General features: G+C 33.9%; 2 protein-coding genes and 1 long non-coding RNA gene across 3 annotated transcripts; 2 read left to right on the forward strand and 1 right to left on the reverse strand.

Annotated features, from left to right (window-relative positions):
- Positions 1–6,192: 6,192 nt before the first annotated feature.
- On the forward strand, positions 6,193–9,612 carry LOC110908544. The gene is made up of 5 exons (XM_035982740.1): positions 6,193–6,412; positions 6,515–6,636; positions 7,655–7,768; positions 7,848–7,933; positions 8,222–9,612. The coding sequence occupies exons 2-5, from the start codon at positions 6,562–6,564 to the stop codon at positions 8,403–8,405; spliced, it is 459 nt and encodes a 152-aa protein (XP_035838633.1). The 5' UTR covers positions 6,193–6,412; positions 6,515–6,561; the 3' UTR covers positions 8,406–9,612.
- A 766-nt stretch (positions 9,613–10,378) lies between these two features.
- On the reverse strand, positions 10,379–11,190 carry LOC118486353. The gene is made up of 2 exons (XM_035982741.1): positions 10,802–11,190; positions 10,379–10,713 (listed from the first exon to the last, which is right to left on the reverse strand). Exons 1-2 carry the CDS (start codon positions 10,998–11,000, stop codon positions 10,553–10,555), a joined length of 360 nt encoding a protein of 119 aa, XP_035838634.1. The 5' UTR covers positions 11,001–11,190; the 3' UTR covers positions 10,379–10,552.
- Positions 11,191–11,280: 90 nt separating this feature from the next.
- Positions 11,281–14,858, forward strand: LOC110908543. Its single transcript, XR_002574704.2, has 4 exons — positions 11,281–13,189; positions 13,374–14,242; positions 14,412–14,580; positions 14,688–14,858. It is a non-coding gene; the product is annotated as an uncharacterized LOC110908543 (long non-coding RNA).
- Positions 14,859–25,930: the final 11,072 nt, after the last annotated feature.

Genomic DNA, 25,930 nt, shown 5'->3' on the forward strand with positions numbered 1-25,930 from the left:
ACTAGCTTCCCAGCCTCTCAGACTGACGTTCCTAGTCCCACTAGCCAATTCTTCCAGCCTCCCAGACTGACTCCCTAGTCCCACTAGACAATTCTCCCAGCCTCCAGACTGACTCCCTAGTCCCACTAGTCAATTCTCCCAGCCTCCCAGACTGACTCCCTAGTCCCACTAGACAACTACCTCGATCCATTGGATCGAGCCTCGGCCTCCCAGACCGAGCCTCAGCCTCCCAGACTGAGCCTAAAAATAATAAATAAAATGCGCTCAACATTTGTTTGTAAAAAGGTTTTGGATCTGGACTTAAGTGGTATGCAGTAAAAATGTTTTCGTGAGAGCCCTAGTGATCATAGTCTAGACTCGAGAAGGAATCCTAGTTCGCTATGATCAGGGCTCTGATACCAAGCTGTCACACCCTGGCTTTGCGGAAGCGTGGTTAATTTGGTGTGACTTCTTAATACCATAGCTTAATCATAACAAGGCTATATGAATTAAAACATGCAAGAATCATCCATTAAGTTTTAAAACCAAATACAGTACCATTGTTTTAAAACGGGATCACGCCCTAACAACCATAACCTTGTTCAACAAACATTACAACTTAAACATAACATAAACACAGTTTAAGGACTGTGACTTGTCCAGGAAATAGTCACATTCCCTAAACCCCGGATGACCTTGGAAACTAGTGCAGCGGGAAAACGTGCCATACCGTGCCAGATCTTTAATTCCCTGAAATACATGTAAGTTGAAAAATCAACAATAATGTTGAGCGAGTTCATGTGTAAGTGAGTAAATAAACCTTTGTATTTATCAAAAATCCTGGTATGTAGCAAATAAGAAAAAAGAGATCACCAATGGTTTGCAAGGCCATTGATATGTGTGAAGTGCAAGTAGGAAGACTCAAACCTAGCGGATTTTGCGTTGGGCACAAAGTCACCCCGAGGTCCGTTATGCTGGGCCTGGGGCTGGGCTCGCTACACCCAGATAGATCTACCGCTACTGTCCCTCGGTCCTACAATGAGGATTAATGGCCTCAAGTTGCGCCTACCCACTCACATGATCTAAGTAGTAACCCTCCTTACGCTAACCATACCATGTATAAAGTACTCGTAATCATAGTAACATGTATTTCACCCCCGCAGTTTAGAAAACTGAAAACAGTTAAGAGAAAAGGGGGACATGAACTCACAGTCAGTGCGTCTCTACCAAGTACTCCGAATGTCAGCTGTGCGACGACCTACATGTACTAATTCTATTAGACGGATGGCCGTGCCTTAGCTTTATAGTTTAGGTTTTTGGGAAATAGTTAGACAACTATTCCGTGTTTATATTTTGCATGTACTTGGTAGTTAATCTCATTCCCAAGGATGGGGGATTTAATACATGTGCGTTCAATTTATAATATTAAGTCTCACTTAATATATTTTCATTTCTAATTCCAAATATAAATATTTTTCTCAAAAATATTATATTTCCATTTCACATAATTCTTTCCCAAAAAATAATACGTTGATAAAATATTCGTTCATAATCATTTCCGTATAATGCGTAAGTTACGTTTTCGTAATCGTGTGGTAATAATAATTACCGTTGTAACTTATATGTTTTTCGTGAAAGCGTTCGTATTATTTTGGATTCGTCAACGTTTGTAAATATTATTTTTACTCTAAAAATAATATTTGTGTATCTTCACAAAATAATCATAAACAGTGTTGTGAAAAATTATATTTACCAAATATATATTTATCACGTTTAGTTTTGTGAAAATCCCACCTCCGAATATTTGTAAATAAAGTCATGGCGAAATATATTTTGAAAACATATCAAAAGTAATTCTAACACTTGTAAATAATTCTAAGTGTTATGTTTTTAGAAAAATTTCGCCAGAGTTTCCCGTGTAACTGGAGGTGGCCACGCTTTCAAGCGTATCATTTTCTTTTACAAAATCATTTCAACAACTTCTTGATTCAATCAAACAATTTCTGACACATCAAACTAGTCGACAAGTATGTAAATCGCATGATCACATGAACTTGTAGTTTTTCCGAAAACTATAGTGTAGATCCCGTTATATTTTGTGGATCTTTGTATAAAATAGTTTAATCTCGTAAAAACCTCGTTTTTAGAATAAATCCATCTTTACATCTTCCCGTCCTCTTTTACAAAGATCGTTATTTTGTCGAAACTCTTCATTTCACAAGTGTTTATACACTTGTGGTTTGTAAAAATCATGCTTGTTAGTGTGTTATCCGACTTTCAGAAAACATGATTTTCTCGACACTTGGTCCTTTGAAAATACCACTTGCAGATACGTAGATCCGCTAGTTTTAAACACTATTTTACAAGTAAAAATACTTTTACCCAAGTTCATGTTTCTCGTGTGGTAGAGTTTCACCTTTTAACCCTTGTACCATTCGAAACAAGCTTATGTCAAGATCCATGATCTTGACCAAACTGGGTTAAATGGTGATCCGAGCTACCACAACGTAGATTGGGTCTAAATAATCACAACTTTCAAGTACTACAACTTTTACACAACTATTATGCCTTTAACCATCAATATTCATGTTTTTAGTAGACTTTAATGTTTCAAAACGCAAGTTTTCGACTTTTAACCGTTACAAATCTTATTAACCACCTTAGATTAGTTCGAGTATGAGTTTTAAGTGTTATACCTCTAGCTCGAGGCTTGGGAAGAATCTATGCGAAGAAGAGGTGGATAAAAGCGAGATAGAGAGGTCCTTTGCCTTCCGTTAGCTCCAAGACTCCTTATGCGTGACCCTTGAAGCTTGTAGATGATAGAAATGTGATGGTCAAAATCGAAAGGTGGTGGTGGTGTTGTTTGTGTCTTCGGCCGAGAACCAAAGAGAGGGAGAGAGGAGTGTGAGTGGTGAGTTGTGGTGATGAAAGATCAAGTGTGTAAGTGTTGTGTTTTATAGACAAAAATCAAGATCATGGTCCAAAGGTCCTAGTGTTCTCTTGATATGAGACACTATGGAATATAAAATTCAAAAATGGTACATGATTAGTTACATGGGGACCGAATCGGCCCAAGGGGGGGGGGGGTACTAGTTCAATTTTAACTAGATAGTTGATGATTAGTTAAGTTAAACCAAGTTAGATTTAGGGTTAACTCGGTTAGTGGTGTGAAGTGCTCTATAGCGGGTGTTAGGGTATTCAGGGACCCTAACTGGCTCAGAGAAAGACCAATATTGTTAATGTCAATATTTTTATGTTCCGGGTAAAGTCCGGTTGTTCGGTTGGATAGTAATCCGTTAAAGTGCTTAAGTAAGCTTTTAAGTGTCGCAAATAACATTTTTAGTGACACAACTTATTTCCCAAAGTGTCAGGAATATTTTCCTCATGTTTTGGCACTTTATTAGTTAGCCAGAAGCTGGTATGTTAATTAAAGTGCTGTGTCTGGTGCTTAGAGTACGTTTTAGGCACATCCAGTCATTATATCTTATTCCTAGAGACGCAGTTCTACAACCCTTGTATCCCTACACTCACTATGGGTGTAGTAAAATATTTCTGGCTCATACAGGCCTTAGAGGCAGTGTCTGCCTGATGCTGGCTTTATCAGCATGTTCAATAGGTTATCCGTTCTAATGCTACTGTGCTTTTGTGCATCATGTTTGTCACTAAGGTTCAGCATGTAAAATAATGTAGTGATGGTATGTAAAGTATGATGCAGATATGTTCAAGTAATAAAGTCAAGTAGCAGTTCATCAGCAATTTCAGTTAAGCACAGTAATCAGGCAGTAATTATTAATTAATTAAATCGTACGGATACCTGGTTTAGTGAGGGTTGTCACAGAGAACTAGCTTGAGTCGGAAAAAATAGATAGAACACCATTTAAACTTTATATTTCAAATACGTTTTATATATTAATAAAATTTATGAAAACTAAAAAAATAAAATCTATATATATATATATATATATATATATATATATATATATATATATATATATATATATATATATATATATATATATATATATATATATATATATATAAATGAGATGGGTTTGGGCTAGGTGGCATTTGTATTTGGCCATCTTGGCTGATGTGGCAATTTAGTTTAGGAGGGAAATCACATTTTGGTTCCCAATACACAAACAAAATTACTTTGGACACGGGATCCGACTACATTCGGTTCGGATATATGGGTTTTCAAAGAAACCGAGTAACAAATATGGATCCTATAAATCCTTTCTCTCAATTCACGCTTTACTTTTTCTTCAAACCCTAAACGAGATCATGCATCCTTCTTCTGTCGGCGACTAACATCTGATTCCATCGATTCAAGCTATCTTTTCTAAACAATTTTGAAAATCGAAGGTATGTTGTTTTGATTTCTTCATCATCTATTTTAGATTTGTTTTGTGATTCGTTCATCTAAGATAATTCGATCTGGTCCCAATTGATTGATCTTCCAGTGTTTCTTGGCAAGTTTGTTTCATATACAGATTATTCACAACTATTTTGGAGATGACTTTCACATAAACTTTATAGCAGATTATGAACTGGTATTCTGGTAATTATCATATTTGAGGCATGTTCTTCATTAGGGTTTGGATTATTCAAGAGACGTTATTTGATTTTGGAATGTTATAAAGTTGATTCCTCTTCGATTTTTGTTGTGTCGGGGAATTAGGGTTTGGATTTATGTGTAAATAAGCCAAATCTTTTACTTTTTGGTGGTAATTTGTTGGGCCAGTTTAGATTGCTCTTGAACATAACTACATAAGCTACTTTGATGTAAAGATAAAAACTATTGATAGCTTTTGTTCATAATAAAAAAAAACGCAGAAGAAAGACAGATTGTTTTGATTTGTTTTTGCTGAAAGAAGAACGAAAGTTGCGAAGATTTGTTAAAACTGTTTCGGATCAGATCTGAATCAAAATAGAGAATAGAGAAGCTGGATTGTTCTTGGTGTTTAGTGATAACATAAGAATTTGAGTTGCCGGTTGCTGGTTTGAGTATACAACAAAGAAGAATAGCGAGTGTTTGGTTTGCGACTGAATGTTATCGTATGAATGTTTGATGTGATTTGGAGTGACCATCATTTTTTTAAAGATTAGAACAGAGTTGAGGTTTTTGTTATGTGGGTCACGGGAGATGAGGTGGAGGTGGGTAGCGGCGATGGAGGTGGAGGTGGGTGGTGAGGGCTGATGGTGGTGGAGGTGGGTGATGGCGGCTGATGGTGGTTTAGGCGGGAAAGGTTTTTTTTTCTGCAGGGGTAAGATTTGCAATAACTATTTAACACCGGCGGATTATGTCTCTATGAAAGACACATTGGGTCACAATCTGGTGGAATGGACCAGGTACATATGGAATTAATTTTTTTATTTTGTATTTTACATATGATGCCTTTATGTCATAACTAAATTTTTGTTTACTGAACTAGGCATATCCATTATGGCCAAAACTAGGTTTGCTAAGCTCATAGATTTCAACTTAATTCGTGCAATAGATGTGCAACTTCCAGCTGGCAGTTCTTTTGTGATAGCTCATTCGTTAGCTGAATCGCAGAAAGCGGTAGCTGCAGTAACCGGCTATAATATTCCGGTTGTTGAGTGGCATTTAACTTCTGTAAGTACAAAACACTTTCTTTGTATTCTCTTTCTGTTATTTTGTTTATTGTTACAGTTGATGTTTTTGTCAAAACCTGATTCAGATTTGAGCATTAGATGTTAGTCGAAAATTGTGTTGCGACTGAATTTGAGTTCGATAGTAAAGAAGTTGTTAGCCTGTTGAGATCTGAATTATATTTTGAGTGAAATCTGAGTTTTGGACATTTTCGGTCAAGTTTCGATTGAAGCTTAGAGTGTCGATTGAAAATTCGGATTAAATCGATCAATTTCAGTTGATTTCTTATAGAATCGGTGTTTTTCAGTTTTTTTTTAAATCTAAATATATATATATATATATATATATATATATATATATATATATATATATATATATATATATATATATATATATATATATATATATATATATATATGAGATGGATTTGGGCTAGGTGGCATTTGATTTTGGCCATTTTACTGATGTGGCAACTTTTGGTGGTGAGTTTAGGAGGGAATTGACTTCTTGCTTCTAGATTCACGATTTTAACATAAAAAAGGCGGGATCCGAATGCATTTCGGTGACCCAATGATCCATACGGATCTTTTATATCCCTTTTTACTCTCCTTCTTTCTCAAGCTTCGCCATTCTACACAAACCCTAAAACCAAAGTTGTTCATCAGGTTCTTTCGTTCAATAATCCTTCGTCGCCGCTTTCATTCTTCGTTGTGGCGATCAGAGGTTTGATAAACGTTCAATTCCCCACAAACCCTAAAACCAAAGACGCCATTCATTTTCAATCGTTTTTCGTCGATTCAAGTTTGATAAACAAAGGTATGTTCTAAATTTCATTCATCTATGTTTTTATTGTTACTTTCATTCCTTTTCAATCAAGTATTTGTAGATTTTCAATCAAATCTTTGTTGATTCCGATAGTGCCGTCGTCGAAGAAGATAAGTGCACCGGTGAGGAACTGTTTTGGAATGATCGGACGGGAATGTGTGATTAAGGCGTATCACTTTCTTGTGGATCTAGGTCAAAAGGATGAAAAATCTCAGGTATATTTTGGTAATTTTACAGATATTAAAAATCTCATTAGTTAGTTTTTTTCACTCTGATTCGTAATGTACAATTACATCGTTTTATTTTTTCTTAATCCTCTTTTTTCTGTAATGTAACGTGGATATAGTTCCGTGGTGGTTTGTTGTTTATGGTTGTAATCATGGATTTTACAATATTTGTCATGTCTAGATGAAGGATCCTGAACGTTCTTATAAAGGGTGCATTTTGATAGTGATTATAAAAAATTTGTAGAACAAATCCTTCATCTATTTGTGGATGTAAGATTCAGTTAACCAGACTTTGAATGTTACTATGTTACATAATCTGATTATTTTAAAATAAATAGGTAAGACGATCAATAAGGTCATTTATCTGAACAAAGTAGATGGTTTGTAAAAATGAAGTAAAAGTCTCACATTAGCTTGGTAATGAAATCCTTTCACTTCCGCTCTAATAGCAAAGAAAGGTTTTTTTAGGGTTTCAGTTAAAAGTGCTTGCCGATGTAATTATTTCGTTTCGATTTGTGATGGATTATGTTAATCCGAATTCGCATTTCGTTTCGAGTTGTGATGATTTCGTTTCAACATGCTTATGAAATTGCCGATGTAAGGTTTTTTTAGGGTTTCGTTAATTGTTTACTAATTTTGTTGAGAAACAACTAAAAACGAATGAGCTACTTCTTTAACAACGACTGCAAATCAAATTGTTGGCTTTTCGAAGGTTAGTTTTCTGTATCACATGAATTGCTTCTTTGGTTACCATTTATAATATTTTCTTACTATCTTCATGTTATAAATCAAATTGTTATGAATTGCTTCTGTATCACATGAATTGAACATGATGAGATAAATGCCGGTGAATGTGACGGCATGACTTATGAAGAAATAAAGAAGAATATGCTTGATTAGTACATGTAGGGTTAATATGAAATAGTCAAGTGTTCTTTTTAATTTTTATAATATATTTGTATACTTTACCGAGTATGCTGGCTGGTGCATTTTTATATGGTGGCAGGTCTTTGCAATTGAAGGTGAAGATAACTTTTCACATGTTATAAAGGACGACTTTCCGCTGCCCAAGGTGCTTGCTGGAGCTCTGGAAGCTCGGAAGAACGACATTCATGTGAAGGTTAGGTTACTTTTATTATGCGTATGTGTGTTTATATTGTTTCGATGCGAGATTTGTGAGTTTAATCTGGATTTTGTAGACTTTGTTGACGATATGCGAGGGACGTGAAGGTACGGAGTTATCGGATGGAGATGTGTTGCTTTTTCCTGAAATGATTAAGTACAGGTAATGTTATCATGCCCTACGGTTTTGATTTTGTATTTCTGTTAGTTAGTTAGTTAGTTATATACTGTTGGTTATGAGTTATGACCTAATTGTTAGGTTCATGCATGTGAGCTTTTGGTTTTTGTTGATATAAATAGGATTTAGCATTAAAACATGTTTAGGTATCTGTTTTTAGGCTTTCTTCTGTGTATTTGTTCCCTTCTGCGTCTGTGGTTGCTGATAAGAATGACTTCTTAATTTTTTCTTTTACAAGCTTGAATCTGTTACGATATTCATGTGGCAAACCAGCTGCACGAGGCTCCCAAGGGTCCCGGAGGTCAACTTGGACCTGATGACGCATCCTACCGTGCATTTCTGCAAGAGGCTGATTATTATCTCACACATGATGTTCATGTGTAAGATGATAATCACCGATTTTCATTTGCAAATTGTTGTTAGTTGTGTTTTTAAACCATACTTGATCCTGTTATAATTCGGGTGTTCATGATATGATGATATGTTTAGGTCTATAATTGGTATGCAATAATCCAAAAGTTGTGCTGCTATGTCTCAATCAGACAAGTGGATATGGTTGTGCATTATGTGGGCATTGGATCTAATAATTCCAAAATAAGGATCACGAGGCATGGTGGAGGCTGTCGAAACGCATTTTCCAAGTGCGTTTCATGGGTTTTGTTTACGGTACGTGAGTGAAAACTTTCGTGATACGTTCAAAAAACTCGAAGTTGGTAAACATTTGCGGTGTATGCTCTTACGCCAGTCGAGTTCGAAAGCAAAATATCTGAAATGTTGGAGGTTTCGCAAGATGTTATTCACTGGCTTCAAGAGTTTCCACCTCAGCTTTGGGCTGTCGCGTACTTCGAGGGAGTCTGTTACGGTCATTTCACGTTAGGCGTCACCGAACTTTTATATAACTAGGCGTTAGAAGGTCATGAACTTCCAGTTGTTCAATTAATGGAACACATTCGTCATCAGTTAACTACGTGGTATGAAAACCGACAAAACATGGGGATGGTGTGGAACTCGATCGTTGTCCCGTCAGCCGAAGCGAAGATTCTAGAAGCTGTCGCTGATGCGCGTTGTTACCAGGTGTTATGTGCAAACGAAGTCGAGTTCGAGGTTGTTTCAACCGAAAGAACAAATATTGTCGACATAAGAAGTCGAGTATGTTCATGTAGGCGGTGGAAAATATATGGTCTTCCATGCGCACACGCTGCAGCCGCGTTAATGCCTAGCGGGAAAAACGCGCATGTGTTGGCTGATTATTGTTTTAAAGTGGAAAGTTACCGGGAAACATATTCGCAAATGATATATCCGATTCCTGACAAAAGCCTTTGGAAGGATGTTAACGAAGGTGCAAAGGGCGAGATGGTAATTTGGCCACCGAAAACACGAAGGCCACCGGGTCGGCCAAAAAAGAAGGTTCTTAGAATCGAGAGTTTGAAACGACCGAAAAGAATTGTTCAGTGTGGTCATTGCCATATGTTGGGGCACTCGCAAAAAAAAGTGTACAATGCCGATTTGAGTGTTACCGCTACGCTCTCTGTTTTTCTAATCTATATCAGTTTGTTATTTGTTTTCAGTTTTTTTGATAGTTGGCATAGAGTTGTGTATTTTGTATGCTTATCAAGTTTGAAAAATAATCTATTTCTTAGTTTTATATTTTATTTTGTTTGTTATTATGGACTCCTGCTGTTTGAGATGACATGTTTTTTAGGCTGATCGTAACGATTTTTAGCAGCATATCATCTGCAGGACAGAATGTAAGTTGTCGTTGGTTTAATTTCCGTACTCCTGTTATAAGTTTATGTGCTTCATTAATGTTTCTTTTTTCGCAAGTGTGTGAATAATAGTAAAATTGCTGTAAAATAGCACAAATACAATCAAGTAAAATGGACTTAATAGGTGGCAAAATGGGCAGGTCTGGTAATGGGTCAAAAGTGGTACAGGGCAAGATGGGTAAATTTTGAAATGAAAAACAGCTTAGATAGGTGATCATGTATTAATATATTGGACATATATTACCTATATACTAAAAGTAGAAAGTTGGTGGCAAAGGCCACCGACAACCTACCTCAAAATAATAATTTTGTCCTTTAATATCTTTAATGGTAAATTGGTAATCCTAAGACTACAAGGTATGGTGATGGTCCTCCAAGGGAGGATGATCCGCCACGTAGGCGACACGTCATAGTCCTCCCAAGGATGGATCATCCTCCAAAACTAGGGGGCATGGGAGGATGGTCCTAGTCATCATCCTCCACCACTTTTATATTTTTTTTTATTTTTTTTAGTCTTCAAGTTTTTTTAAACATTTAACAAATAAAGTAACAAAATATTTTCATTAGTATTAAAAAACATTACAAAAACTTAAAAAAATAAATATTAAAATATCCTAATATTAAAAAAAAAAAAACATAAACTTAAAAGCCTAAAGTTAAAAAAAAAAACTTAAAAATATCCTAACATATTAAAATAAGCTACTAGTCTTCGTCTTCCATGTGGTGGGCGGGTTCGTTTTGAGCGTTGTTCCAAATGTACTCCACCAAGTCCGCTTGTAGGTTGTGATGTGTGTACTCGTTACGTAGAGCGAAGGCGTTCAAATCTTGTTGTTCCTCACTAACTGGAACAGAAATTTGAATAAAACGGATCAGACAGCGCCATGTCGCCTGCAATACGTAAGAACAGTGGACGACTCATGCGGAAACGACGTCGAAAAATCTCGGCTGGGTACACGGGTTCGTCGGCAAAATAATCGGCTACTAGTTTATCGTGGCCGGCTATAAATTTAGAACAAAACATAAATGAAATTAATTATTAAATACATTTTAAAAACTATATAAAACAAAAAGAAAAAAAATAAAATACCTTCTTGGTCTCGGTTATATTTTTCTCGTCTAGTTAGCCGTTGGGACGACCCTTCATCGGCCGCCATGAACACCTCAGCCGCGTTCATAATCATGTTGTGCATAATAGCATCCTCTTCCGAAGACGATGAATACCACTCGGACGAAGACGATGAAGACATAGAAGAAATTGAAGAAATTGAAGAAACGGGTGAAGCCATGATAATTTTTTAGCGAGATATGGGGTGGTAGCGAGTAAAAAATGGTACAAAATATGATTATTTTTTATAAAAAGGGAAGAGTGGTTTATAAAATGTGAGAGAGATGGGGTGGTAGTGGGTGAAAAATTGTGAAAAAAGGGGTTAAAGATGTGAGTATTTATAAAAATGGAAGTGAAATGGGGTGGTTTTTAAAATATAGCCGTTTGAATTTTTTTTTTTTATAACGGTCAAAAAGGTGGGGGGCCCACCATAAAAGCTTCGTCGCAAACGGCTAGAATGGGACGTAGAGGACAGGGACGGTTGGGGGCGGCACGGTGTTTGGACCGTCGCCGACCCGCGACGGGCCGGGGCCGACCCCCATACCGTGTAGCCTAAAAGAGTATGCCAAATTTTAACGATATATTTTGTCTCTTGAAACTTGCAACACATTACTTCCTATATAATTTAAAGGAAGTGTTTGACTATTTTGTAGTTTGGAAAAAAAACAATATTGACTTATTTCCTAATATACAGAAGTAATTTCTGGTGATCCCATTCAATTATTAGTCATGGTTTTCATGGACAAAATAGAAAGAAGTTTATGTGACATCCTAAAAGGAAACTTATTATATTTGTGGGACAGAGTATGTTAAAGAAACATGAAAGACGCTTATGGGGCATCCAAAAGAAGTTTGGCCCACCATTGTGGAGGCATAACTGCTGTTTTAAATCTAGATTTGATGTGTTTATTTTAAAATTCTGTGTTAATTGATCTTAGAAATGCAAGTTGGATATGGACTAAGGTGTAGTTGTGGAATCCTCAAGCAAAGGATCTCTAAAGAAGGACAAGAAGAGAAGTTATGTTAGAAGATTGGCTAAAGGTCTGAAATACGCCTATACTGTCATTTATTATACCAAAGATATGAAAAATGCATCAGGTAGGTCCTCTAAACCATTATCCATTACATCGTTTCTCCGGTCTGGATTTGAATTCGACTCATTTTTCGTGTTCATTCTCATAGCAATACTGGTAGTAATGGCAGTAATGATGATGACGACCTGTCTTACATCTTTAGTAATCATTCTTTGTTGGCATAAACTGCCAATTGTCACTCTTTTTTTCTTGCTATTCTTTGTGTCAACAGAATTACTTACTTATCGACTTCTCTAACAGATCAAAAAACGTATGATTTAAAAAGAAAATGGGTCAAACATGTCAAAGCCATACAATCTTTCTAATAATTTTATTAAGAAAACAAATCATTATTGATGTGATCTATATCCTAATTTTCGTCTTTGTCATAAAGGTTAGATTTCGTCAATGAATCAACTATCGTTCTTGATTTTTAACTAATAATTTCTTTTGTTTTGTATATCTCATCTGAAATCGGTTATATCCCCTTATCCGATTGTTGTGGATCCAGTCAATCCGACAACCGTGTTATGTATTAGATTATAGCAGCCTAGGTCTAATTTGTAGTTTGAAATGAGTGTGCCTGAACTCTATCTCAGTTTTAGGTAATTCGGTTTCTTTCGAGTTTAATATGTGGTAGCATATTTGTTCTTCGCATCTCTGTTAAGGATTTGAATCTTTTTCTTAATTAATACCAATGTTGATGTCTCTATGTGTTTTCTCCATTACAAATCAATGTTTGTTAATAAGAAAAGAATGGCAATGATGGATCATTCTACAATTTGCAACCATTAAATACCCTATGATTGATCTGTTCAAAGATCCTTTGGTGTACGATCAGAGGGTAAACCATTTCGCTTATACTATTTACGTTCATTCAAAGTTCCTTTGTGGCGTATAATTAGGGTTTGGTTCATGATATGTTGTTTCTTGAACATTTAATCGTTGGTTTGAGCATGAGTACTAATAGGACTCTTAAAGAGTGTAGAAGATAGAAAATAGTAAGTTTTGGATTTATCATATTTTAAACTTTTGTTGTATGATTCCTGTATAAATAAGAAAATAAGAGGGACTAAGGGGTTGTTTGGATCTACTTTCAGGCTAATTTATTTACAAAAATCACTTTGAGAACTCACATCTAAACAACTCAAATTTGTTATATGTCATATGTTCATTAATATTGACTTTTGGATTGATTTCAGGTCGATCTGCGCCACCGTTATGTGCATAAGTTGCACTTTTACCATGAAGAGTGGTGTAAGGCTGATGCAGCTCAACCTTTTTTCCTACTGGATATGTATGCTCTATACAATATGTGGCATGAATCTTGAAATCTATTTTAGTGTCCTGACTTATTCATTTTTTTATTGAATCTGATTAGCGTTGGTTCACTCTGTTCAACCCTATTGACCAAACCATAGCTAAACAGTGTGTATATTGTGATCATTTTGGCTGAACCCTTTTGTGATATATGTTCGCAGCACTCGGTGTTATATGGCTAGAAGAGAAGGTGAAAGTGATGTCTCTGTGGACTTGACAAGAGGGCCTTTAATCGCGCCATCCTATTCTCTACCAGAATCCGATCTTCCTTCAGCCGATCTCCCTAAAAGTGTTACAAGTGGCACAGAGATTGTAAATACCGATGAAAAAAGATAACTCGGGCCTGAGCTGATTTTGATATCATATGCCGAGTCACCTAACACCAAGGATTCACTTGGAAAAACCAACACTTAGATCGTTTCACCTGGAACATTTAAGGCAACCAAAAGAATGGGAATATGTGCATGGGCTGGTATGTTTTAGTTTTTTTCTTTAAATCAACCGAAATCGTGGTATAAAGTTATTAGCGACCCACTGCTTTGGATTTATTTGAGGGCCCACAATGGACAATCACAGCCAAAATGTGTAAAAGGGGTATGGTTACATTTAGTTCACGCGTCAAAAGGACCAGGCTTTGTTGAATGACTGTATAAACTTGAAGAAAGTTGATAATTGTGATATAAAGATACAACTCGCTTATATCATTTTGTGATCCGTTGTTATTCCTTCTGACATCAAGTTAATAAGTTAATGGGGCCTATAATTATACCTTCACTCTTATCATATAAATAATTTCCATACAAATTATTGGACAAAAGGTAAATAGAAAATATTTTCTTTATACCATATTTCTTTAGTAATTTTTATTCCCCAATGAATGTGAAAGCTTTTCCGGTGCAGGTTGTTATCTCGATCTTGAAGTTTAGTGCATGCAGCTTCTTTATTTTGTTTATTGTTGATTATTTAGAGTCAAAGTAATCACATATGGATAATTTGGCCAGAATACATTATCATCGATGCAAATAGCGAGGTATGTACACCATTTGTGTTTGCATATATTTGCAGTTGTGGTATTAACTGGAGTGTCTTCTATGTGTTCGACCTATACACTATTCGCTATGGCGACCATAGCGGCAACTATTGACAACTATGGTAATCATGTTACATTAATTTGATATTGAATTTAAAATCTTGAACAGGTTATGGCCCCGAATAATTACATCGAGTTCATTACGCGTCAAGAACAAGTTTATCTCAATGGGCCGTATTGATGATGCAGTGACCAGAATCTTACGCGTCAAATTTACCATGGGCCTGTTTGAGAACCCTCTTGCCGATTACAGTATGGTTAACGAGGTTGGAAGCCAGGTCAGTGAATTATTATGCATTTCTGTTCCAACTTCCAAACCATGTACGTATATAAGTGGTTCGTTATTTATATTAAATTCTTTTGCTTTACGCGTTTGAGAAAATAGGCACACAGAGAAATAGCAAGGGAGGCAGTGAGGTCACTAGTGTTGCTGAAATCATGTTTGTTAACTGTTTTATAAGAGACTAGGAGTTGATATTTTATGTTATTCGTAAGCCAATATTGAAATCCAATGTGATTGTGCATATCAAAATATATCGTGTTTGTGTGTTTCAAACGTTGGTGACGGTGGTAGTGTTAAAGCCTTTGGAGAATTCATGATAGTTTTTTGGTTTTTGGTACATGTTAAGTGTTATAATAAAGAACGTACATAACATTAATAAAGTTCTAATAATCTGTTATAATAAATTAAAGCTTTTTTTTTTTTTTTTGTGGGTCATTCAGTGAAACAAGTTTCTGTCTCCGGTTCTTGCCCAAAGTTTCTGACCCTACTCGCAACCCTAACTACAACTTTCAATTCAAAACAATTATAAAACAAGTTTCTTCGCAACCCTAATGACTACAACTTTCAATTCTAAACAATTATAAAACAAGTTTCTGACATAGTTTGATTAATATAAAGTAAATTTTCCTACCCGCGAAGTTCGCGGGTGATAACCTAGTGAATATATGTATGAAAAGTTTATGTATGCATAAAAAAGTCAGGTGATTAAATATTTTTCATTTTTACGGTTTACAACGCATTTGTTTTATGTGCGTATAAGTTTTTTTTATTTTTTTTATTTCCGTAAATATCATTAACTTATAAAAACATCAACAAAAAAGTTATTTATGTAAATATCATTAACATACAAAAATATCAACAAAAATATTATTTTAAAGTTTAAATAGAGTCCAGATGACCTTTCGTAACTTAAACTGATTCTCGGATCCTGAAGGGGTATGGTCCCAGATCTCGCGTCAGCATCGACCGCGAGTGACCATTACCCTTATCAAAACCCCCACTAGCTAACAGCCTACTTGTGCTCATGCGGGAACGCGTCGGCACAAGGGTTGAATCCAATCTATCTAGTAACGAAGGAGGACTTACATGGAACATGAGAACGGTAGAGTGATGCGACATAGCATCACATCTAGTGTATGAAAACGGAAGTATTCACAGCGATGCGGCATCGCACCGCATCCAGTGAACACTTCTATCAATACAAGAAAGCCTTACCTTAGGCATAGAAGAAGATGAACGTAACGGTGCGGCTGACACCGCACCATACGGGCATTTTCGTCACGACAAGGGATGCAGGCAGGACGACGATGCGGCTAGCACCGCATCTCGCGTATTCCTTGATCACAAGTAGGAGACGCGGTAACTTCAGATGTTACCGCACGTAGCGATGCGGCTTGCACCGCATCCTATGCATTCAACAAGTGGGACTGACACCACAGTGCAAGTGGCACTAATGGCAGTTACCTGTCAGAGCTACGTAAGCAATGGACTGACGTGGCGTAACCTCCACAACCGACAAGCCTGACACACCTGCAAAGGTGCAGCACGTCGTCAGTCCATCCATCATCATCCTCCTTCACTCCTCGGCTATAAATACCAACCCCAAACCAGGTTTGAGGTATCTCTTCACAACTCTCTCACTACTACTACTATCTTACTTTGCTTCCCAAGCAAACTACTGATTCTCACGCCGGGGAGTGGTAACAAGGAGCACCCCCCACCCCATCCTCCTTGTTACGAGTCACGGCTTGTTTCCTTGTGCAGGAGATCAACCACCGGTGATCCAGCCAGCGATCCTCGAGAGGAAGGGATTAACCCTTCTTGACGAGACCAGTGTGTTAACCCTGCCCGGTTAACCATTGTTTCATCAGATCCATATATATATAGTATGTATTTGGTGTGTGTACGAGTATATATAATATGACGATGTTTACCTTCAAATGAACAAGAATGCAGCACCTTCCCAACTTCAGCAACCAAAACTTTGATTGACGTTAAAAAGCCCATCTTTCCTTGTGATTTGAGCATCTGGAGAGATTCATCGAACTTTAGCATTTTAATTGGAGCCAAAATAAAAGAACAAGCACAGGAAGGAGAGAAGGATATGTTGAAGTTCTACGCAAGGTGAAAAGATACAGAAATAAGAGAAGGATATGTTGAACTTCTAAGCTAAGAAATGATAAGATGGGGGCAAGATAGAAGAACTAAGAATATGTTGCAAATGAATTTGCGTTGTGAGAATAATGATAAAACAAAACAAAAAAGCTATCGTTTTTTGTGCATAATTTAAAAATAGTTAGTTTAATTTATAGCATTCAATGCCAAAAAAAAAAAAAAAAAATTGTTTGCATAACCTAAAAATAGCTGGTTTAATTTATAGCATTCAATGCTAAAAAATATATATATATCGAAACATATAAAAGTAAGGGCTGTGTTAAATAAAGAGTTTTTTCCCATAATGATGTTGATGAAAAAAGTATTTACTAAAATGGTGTTGTTGGAAAAGTATTTACCAAAATGGCGTTCTAATTTTTTTATGTCTCACTTCTAACCTTATTAGATAATCTAATTTATTAAATAACTACTGATCAAATCATGGTATTGTGTCTCTCACCAAACTTATTTTTTTAAGAATCTTAAAAATAATCTATTTTTTTTTTTTATAAAACCTATTTTGAAAAACAGAAAAACCTACATGTGATTCAAAGAAGTGTAGTTATACCATCGTAATTATGTATTTAATAAAAAAACTGAAAAGTTTACTCAAATGTGTATACAGTTTGTTGTTATAATTCCTTTGACTTGTTTTTTATATAAATCAGACAATATAATATATTTCTTTTTTTACTAACTACATTAGTTAAAAATATATTCAACACTTTGAGAATGCACCCATATAATATATTAAAAAACATAAAAAATATTTTATAGTTTAAATCTTTTTAGTCACGTTTTCTGTTATTAACTTATTTTATAGTTCAGATTTATATTATTAACTTACTTTATAGTTTAGATTTATATCTTGTTTTATTGAAGTAAAAATAATATACTAATAAACATATAAAATTATCTTACTTAAAATACGATTTAGACTTCTAAGTTTTTGCTTTTTGCAGTTAAATCCACACTTTTTTTTGTAAAAAAAAAAATATAAATATACGCCTTTTTTAATTACCAGTTACCTTAAATTTTATTTTTCTTAATTTACTAACAGGGATTTAAATCTGTCCAACTCAAACCTTGAGAACTTGACTAAAAAAAAAAATAACAAATTGAACGAGTGATGAAAAAAATCTGAACTTTTAAATATCTTTACATGTTTATTTAATATATTACGTTTTAAATTAATATAACAATACATCAAATAATTATAAGGTACATTCTTATAATGTTAAAATATCTTTAGTTTAGTTAATATATATATATATATATATATATATGGAGAAGATCATGCGAGAACCACCTCTTATTCTGAGAACCGCGAGAACCAATGTGAACACACCAAAAATGCCTAAAAATAGCTAAAAATCACACAAAATTTTTTTTTAATATTTTTTATATAAAAATCGCAACTTTTCAAAGCTAATTTTTTTTTTAAAAAAAAAAATTTTGCCACTAAAAGTGGCGATTTGAGCATAAAAAATATTAAAAAAAATTTTTTTAGATTTTTTTTTTTTGATTTTTTTAGATTTTTTTAGGTTTTTTTGGGGGTTTAGTTTTTAGCATTTTAGCTGGGGGGGGGGGGTTTAGGTTTTTTTTATGTTTTTTTGGGGGTTTTAGTTTTTAGCATTTAGCTTTGGGGGGGGGTTAGGTTTTTTTTTTTGGGGGGGGGGGGGGGTGGGGGTTTAGGTTTTTTTGGGGAGGGGGTGGGGTTTAGGTTTTTTTAGGTTTTTTTTAGGTTTTTTTAGCTATTTTAGGTTGTGTTCACATTGGTTCTCAAGGTTCTCACAATAAGGGTGGTTCTCGCATGAGCCCCTATATATAAATACACATACTATATTGAGTTTTTTATGTAGAAAAAACATAAGTCAAACGAATTATATCACTGATTTGAGTAAATTTTCAAATTTTTAATCAAATACAATTTTTTAGTTACTTAAATTAGTTTTTTACTTTCAAAGTAGGTTTTATAAAAAAATAGTTTTTTTTTAAGATTAATACAAATAACATGAATAAATTAGCACTTCTTTAATGAATTGGATTTATCCAATAAGGTTAGGAATGAGAAACAAAAAAATCTTTAAAACACTATTTTAGTAAATATTTTTTTAACAACACCATTTTAGTATATATTTTATCTACAAACACCATTATGGAAAAAAACTCAAATAAATCCACAAGTCAACTTTTTCATATGATTTTTGGTGGCACATATATCAACTAAAAGTCAATTGACTTTTTTTAATAATCCCTATAACACCCTACTATATGTCTACCTTTTAATAAATGCAACCATTAATACATAAGCATTAATTGCCTATTTTTTATTTTTAATTTCTATATATTGTCAAGTAATTAACTTTTATGAATATTTGTGTTTTTTCTTGTAAATGTATGAATATTTTTTATATTATATAACACATCAATACAAAAAAAAAATATTTTTATATGAATAGCGTTGATAAGAAAAAAAATTATACGAGGCAAAAATTTATTTGGTGGTAGTTTAATTGCTGAACATGCAGTTCCAAAAAGTTTGTCGTAAAAATGATTGCAAAATATATGTTGCATGAGTTATAGCTTTATTAAAACATGACATATTTATATTTAGAGTTTGACGTTAAAACATAAAAAGATGGGATTTTTAATTCAAAGTAGTAATCTAATTTTTTTTGAACTGCAAGTAGTAATCCAATTAACTTGGTTTAATTATTAATTTAAAATATATTAGTATATATATTAGCAGTATCATAAAATAATTAACTTGGCTTTAATACTAATCTAAAATATATTAGTATATATATTAGCATCATAAAAAATGAAAATATTATAGTTAATTAAAGAGCAAAAACTAAAAAAAAAAAAGAAATTTATTGGACCTTACTAGTCAAAAGTTATTAAGATATAATTATTACTTTTGATTTTAGAATAAATAATGTATTAAAGTAGTTAATCATTACCAAATCGACTAATTTGGTATATTAATTCTTATTTTGGGTCTATTTATTATATCCCTAAAAATAATTGCGTTGTGACAATAATAATAAACCAAAACAAAAAAATTATCATTTTTTTTTGCATAACCTAAAAATAGCTAGTTTAATTTAATGCATTCAATCCTAAAAAAATATAAATATCGGAACATATAAAAATGATTAATGAGTAAACATTTTAATCCTTGTGTTTATCATTTTTGTCAGTTTCACCCAAAAAGAATATCTCGCATTTGAGTCTTTGTGGTTTTAAAATCTTTCCGTTTCCATCCACTATGTTAACCTCATTCATTCTTTATCGTGAAATGAGAGGTATACCCGTCTTTATACTATAGGGATATTGGCCACTAATAATCTCTACTAGACGATATTGGCCATTAGCAGTCTCACCTTTGAATATATTCCTTGTGCCAGTCCAACCTTTCACCTTTTTTTCCTCCACCGGTCCAACAAAAACCGCTACTTTTATAAAAACAAATATTAAAAAATTGTGTGTTTTTTAGATTTTTTAGGTATTTTTGGTTGTGATCACACTGGTTCTCGCGGTTCTTGCAATAAAGAGTGGTTCCTAACGGATCCTTCTCCTATATATATATATATATATATATATATATATATATATATAATTAGATAAGTTCTCATGGTTTTTACAACTGGAGGTGGTTTTAATTTTAGCGGTCCCGCTAAAATGAACTAAAATGAAAACCACCTCCAGTTGTAAGAACCATGAGAACTACACCGTACGAGGCGAGTTGGACCAAATTTTTTTTCATAAACAAACGTAGATGCGTGTATTATAAACACATTTGTAAAAAAAATCAAAAAACAATGTCGTATGTGTAGTTTTGAGCACCACAAGTTTGTGTTTACGGTACCCGTAAACACAAACTTGTGGTGCTCAAAACTACACACACGACATTTTTTTTTTTGAATTTTTTTTACAAATGTGTTTATAATACACGCATCTACGTTTATGAAAAAAAAAATTGGTCCAATTCGCCCGGATCAAAAAGTTCTCATGGTTTTTACAACTGGAGGTGGTTTTTATTTTAGCGGTCCCCTATATATATATATATATAATGTAAGTATCTATAGAAAACCCACTGTAATTTAGAAAACCCGGGAAACTCAAAGCTCCCGATGTTTTTTTTTCTTGAAAAAATTTACACATGTTATATACATGTTTTAAAGGGTTTTGGGCAAAAAATAATAAAAAAAGCTCCGAGTAGATATTTTTAAAAAAAATAAACAAGTTTTGGTGTAACACACGTTACAAATATGTCAGATGAATGTAACATGTGTTACACCAAAACTTGTTTATTTTTTTTTAACATATCTACTCGGCCACTTTTTTGATTTTTTTTGCCCAAAACCCTTAAAAACATGTATATAACATGTGTAAATTTTTTCATGAAAAAAAAACATCGGGAGCTTTGAGTTTCCCGGGTTTTCTTAATTAAAGTGGGTTTTCTATACATCCTTTCCCTATATATATATATATATATATATATATATATGTATATATATATATATATACATACATGGTAGGGTTCATTTGAGAACCACCTTTGCGAGAACTAATGTGAACACAAAAAAAAATACTTTGTAAAATCCAAAAAAACACGCAATTTTTTTTTAAATATTTTTCTAAACAAAAAACGCAATATTTTGTTACCTAAAAAAAACTTTTTTTCTTCGAGTAATAGTTATGGATGCACATGTGCATATGTATCATTTCTTAGACAAATTCCGTAATATATTACCGGTAGTATAAAAATGCACTTTCATTTACATTACCATCAACAATACACTACTTTTTACATTACCAATATTAAGAATGCACATGTGCATGATTATGTATAACCATGCTATAACGTGATTTGGTACAAAAAGTTTGTGATTTTAAATGATGAAATAGGCTCATATACATGTGTTTTGGTTAGTTATATTTAGTGGTTGATGGTTTGATTATATTTGTCACTTTATGATGTAATATGTTGTTTGGATGGTATATAAAGGGTGTTGATGTACATGTAATAAAGTGAAAAATTGGTAATGGTATTGCATTATGGATGGTAGGAGGCAATGGTATTGTATTACGGATGGTAGGAGGTAATGGTAGTGTATTATGGATGTTATGATAGATGAAAGAGAAAGTGTATTCAAAGTGGGGTACCAAAACACGTTATAACATGTTCTTACATATAGATGCACATGTGCATTTCTAGTGTTGTTAATGTTATAACAAGTTCATACATATAGATGCACATGTGCATTTCTAGTGTTGTTAATGCTATAACAAGTTCATACATATAGATGCACATGTGCATTTCTAATATTGTTAATGTAAATAGTAGTGTATTATGAATGGTAGTGTTAATGAAAGTGCAATTGTCTGATATTAGTAATGTATTACGGAATTTGTCAAAAAATATACATATGCACATGTGCATGGATAATAGTTAATCGATTTTTTTTTTGGTTTTTTTTGGTGACGACATACAACGATTGTTTTATAAAAAATATTAAAAAAAATTCTCAGTACTTTTTTTATTTTTTAGGTATTTTTGGTTGTGTTCACACTTGGTTCTCGCGGTTCTCGCAATAAAGGGTGGTTTCTGACGGATCCTTCTCCTATATATATATATATATATATATATATATATATATAATGCTAGACAAAAAACCCTCAAAATTTTAGGAAACTCTGGAAACTCAAATCTCCCCCCATTTTTACCCAACCTCCCGACATTTTTTTTAAAATAACACATGTAATATACATGTTTTAAAGTGTTTTGGGCCAAAAAAAACAAAAAAGTGCCGAAGTGATTTTTTTTAAAAAAATAAACAAATTTCAGCAATGTCGTAAATTCATTTTTTTTTTGATAAAATAAACATCTTATATTAGTGGTTAAAAGATGTTATATTAGTGGTTAAAAGATGTTACCTAACGATAACCTTGAAGAACACTAAGAATCACAAGAGTAAAACTTGAACATAAGCTTAAATCATGAAGAAACTATGTTGTTTATGTGTTGTTATGCTTGATGATGGTTGTTTATGAAAATGATGTTGATCATCATATGATCTTGCTAGATAATGATTAAAAACATAATCTAGCAAGATGAGAGGATGAACTTGATGAAAGTTAATGGATCATCCTCATGAGGGGCATGAACTTGAAAGAATACATGGATTTCTTGAAAAATAATGATCAAAGTGAGTAGTAACACTTGTAGATCTAAAGATTTATGGATGATTTCTCAAGAAACCAAGTCAAAAATACAAGTTTTACTTAATCTTGGTTCTTCAACAAATAAACCTTATTTTTGGCGGTTAATAAAGTATAAAAATATGTAAGTAACAAGAAAAACCCATGAAGAAACATTTTTAGAAAATATGACCATAAGTTGTAAAGATCTAAATTCTTTAAGAATGATGTTTTTAAAAGATCAACCACACTTTAAAGGGTAACAAGACTTACTAAAAACACTAGTAAGTTACTACAAATTTTTACAAGAACTTCAAGTTCATGATGTTGTGTGATTTACATGATCTAGGCTTATGGTAAGACTTGATTGTGTTGTTGATGTTGTTGATGATTTAAATGAAAATAAACACATGTTTTGAAAACATGGAAAATCTCCATTTTTAGGGGAAACTATGTCAAAATTTTTATAAATTTTGACACTTAGAAAAATATATAAGTTTTTGAGAAACTTATTCCCTAAAAATGTATCTAAAAACATTCACCAAGATTTCCCTAATTTTTGTTGATTTCTTCAAGATTAAAAATTTATATTAGGTATGTATATTTTTGAGAAAATATATATATTTATTGATCACCAAATTTTGTGCTTAGTGTATGTAGTATGTATTATATGTGATAGTGTATTAGGACTTGAAAATACACTAAGTACTCCTAAGAAGTGAAGATACAAAATATACATACAACATACTTAGACAAATACAAGAAAATATATTTGTGAAAATATATTACTTGATAGAATAAATAACTTGGATAAGCTATGAACATGAAATTAAGTTTTGGACAAAATACTTAATTCGGGTGAAAAATACAAGATGCTTATATTTATTATTGAGAAAATAATATAAGTAAGGCACTTAGTTAAAAATATAAATTATTTTTAACACAAGGACGAATACATAAAAGATGGTGACTTGTACTTGTGCGATACAAGTCTAGTGACTAACGATAATATAACACATTTAGGTCACGAAGCTAGATATGCAAATCCGGTGAAGTTTACGACGCAGGAACGCAAAGTTGTGAGTTCATGCTCCCCCTTTTCTTTAACTGTTTTCGGTTTTATAACTTCGGGGGTGAAATACATGTTACAAATATTACAATGTTTATAAATGGTATGATACAAAAACAAGAAGCACTCTTGGTGATAACTAGTACCAAGTATGATGCGTTTTGAGAAATGATACGAGAAATCGTGTCACGAATAGGGTACCATAAGCACCATTAATCGTGTACATACTTAGACCGCAGAACAAAAGGTTAGATCTAATGGGTACTAGGGCAGCCCCACTCTTGGTGATAACTAGTACTGAGTAGTGTTTTTGTGTCTCCGTCGTGAATCGACAACTAGAAAAATCCCTATGGTTTGGTTGCCTCCTATGTCGTGTCACATGTTAATGGCCTTGCAACCCATTAACAACTTGATACATATAGGAATACTTGAGTTATACAAGAATACATGATTTATACATGAAAACTTGATTTATACATGAATACTTGATTTACACAAGATACATACCATGTTTTTCATACAAAGTATACATACGTTCAATACAAGAACTGCATGAATTCACACCAACATTATGTTGACGTTTTTCCAAAACTCACGTGTATTTCAGGTAACTAAAAGTGGATGTACGCGCGGTCTTACTCATGCTTTTGGATGCCGTTTATGTTTATCGTTGAATAAAATTGTAAACTTTCAGACAATGTGTTATCTCGTGATGTAAACACTTAAACTATGATGTCAGTTATGTAATGTTTTGCATTTGAAGTTATTTTTATGAGCATGTAGTATGTTTACCAATCGTATGCAATGAAAACCTTTCATGATCACACCTCATGCTTCCGCCTTAGAAAAGTGGTGTGACAGATTGGTATCAGAGCTGCGATTGTAGTGAACCAGGATTCCTTCTCGAGTCTAGACTACAATCTCTAGGATCCTTTCACGAAAACAATTTTTCAAAAAGTTTTCATTGCATAAAACTTCCCGCGACATCCACTACCTGAAACTGTTTACAAAGAGTCAAGAAGAGACACTACAAGACTTAGGGTGCACTAGAGTAACACTTGTCTGTGATTAAGAATTACTTGCAATTATGTGTGATAATTGATATATACATATACTAGAAGTAGAATGTCACAGGTATATGTGACTTTACCTGAAAGCAGTGACCTATCTGAAGGAAGAGATACGAGGATGAAACGAACTGTGCGGACTGTGCAAGGAGTTACGTAATTATGGATGCATACATAATTATGGAATTCAGGGCACAGAAATCACAGCAAGTCTTGTCACGTGTAGATTCCCTCAGTACAAGAAAAGGGCAAATGCGAACACCCTTTCCCCAAGACTATTAAATACTCTTTGGAGTAATGACTTAGGGTATAAAGACAAGAACCGCCAATGTGAAGTAAGGTGTTTACCTAATTATACATGCTTGTTGCTGTATGAATTGATTTATACATTTGGCGGATTGTTTGATGTCACTTATGTGGTATGTGCCTGCATATATATGTATACTACTACTGTCTCGTATGACGATATTAAACAAATGTTTAACCCTATTGTGTTGTGTTCTTTCAGAACATGGCACCAAGTAGAGTTGTGAACGCTCGTGATCAACCTCCTCCTCCCCCACTGCCAAGAACTGCTGAAGAGCTTAACGCTCTACTGGAAGAAAGGATCACCGTAGCTATCACCCAGTACGAGGCAAACCGTACTGAACACAGTGGAGGACCAAGCAATGCTAGACAAAATGGTAATGGAGACTCATCTGGAGGAAACGCAGCTCAGGGCTGCACTTTCAAGCAGTTCCTCGACTGCAAACCGCTGAACTTCGACGGCACTGGAGGTGCGGTGGCGTTTGTACGCTGGACGAAGAAGACAGAAGCCACTATCCGTATGAGTAAGTGTAGTGCGG

The sequence above is a fragment of the Helianthus annuus genome, chromosome 14 (assembly GCF_002127325.2).
Source record: "Helianthus annuus cultivar XRQ/B chromosome 14, HanXRQr2.0-SUNRISE, whole genome shotgun sequence".
In the NCBI taxonomy this organism is placed as follows: domain Eukaryota; kingdom Viridiplantae; phylum Streptophyta; class Magnoliopsida; order Asterales; family Asteraceae; genus Helianthus; species Helianthus annuus.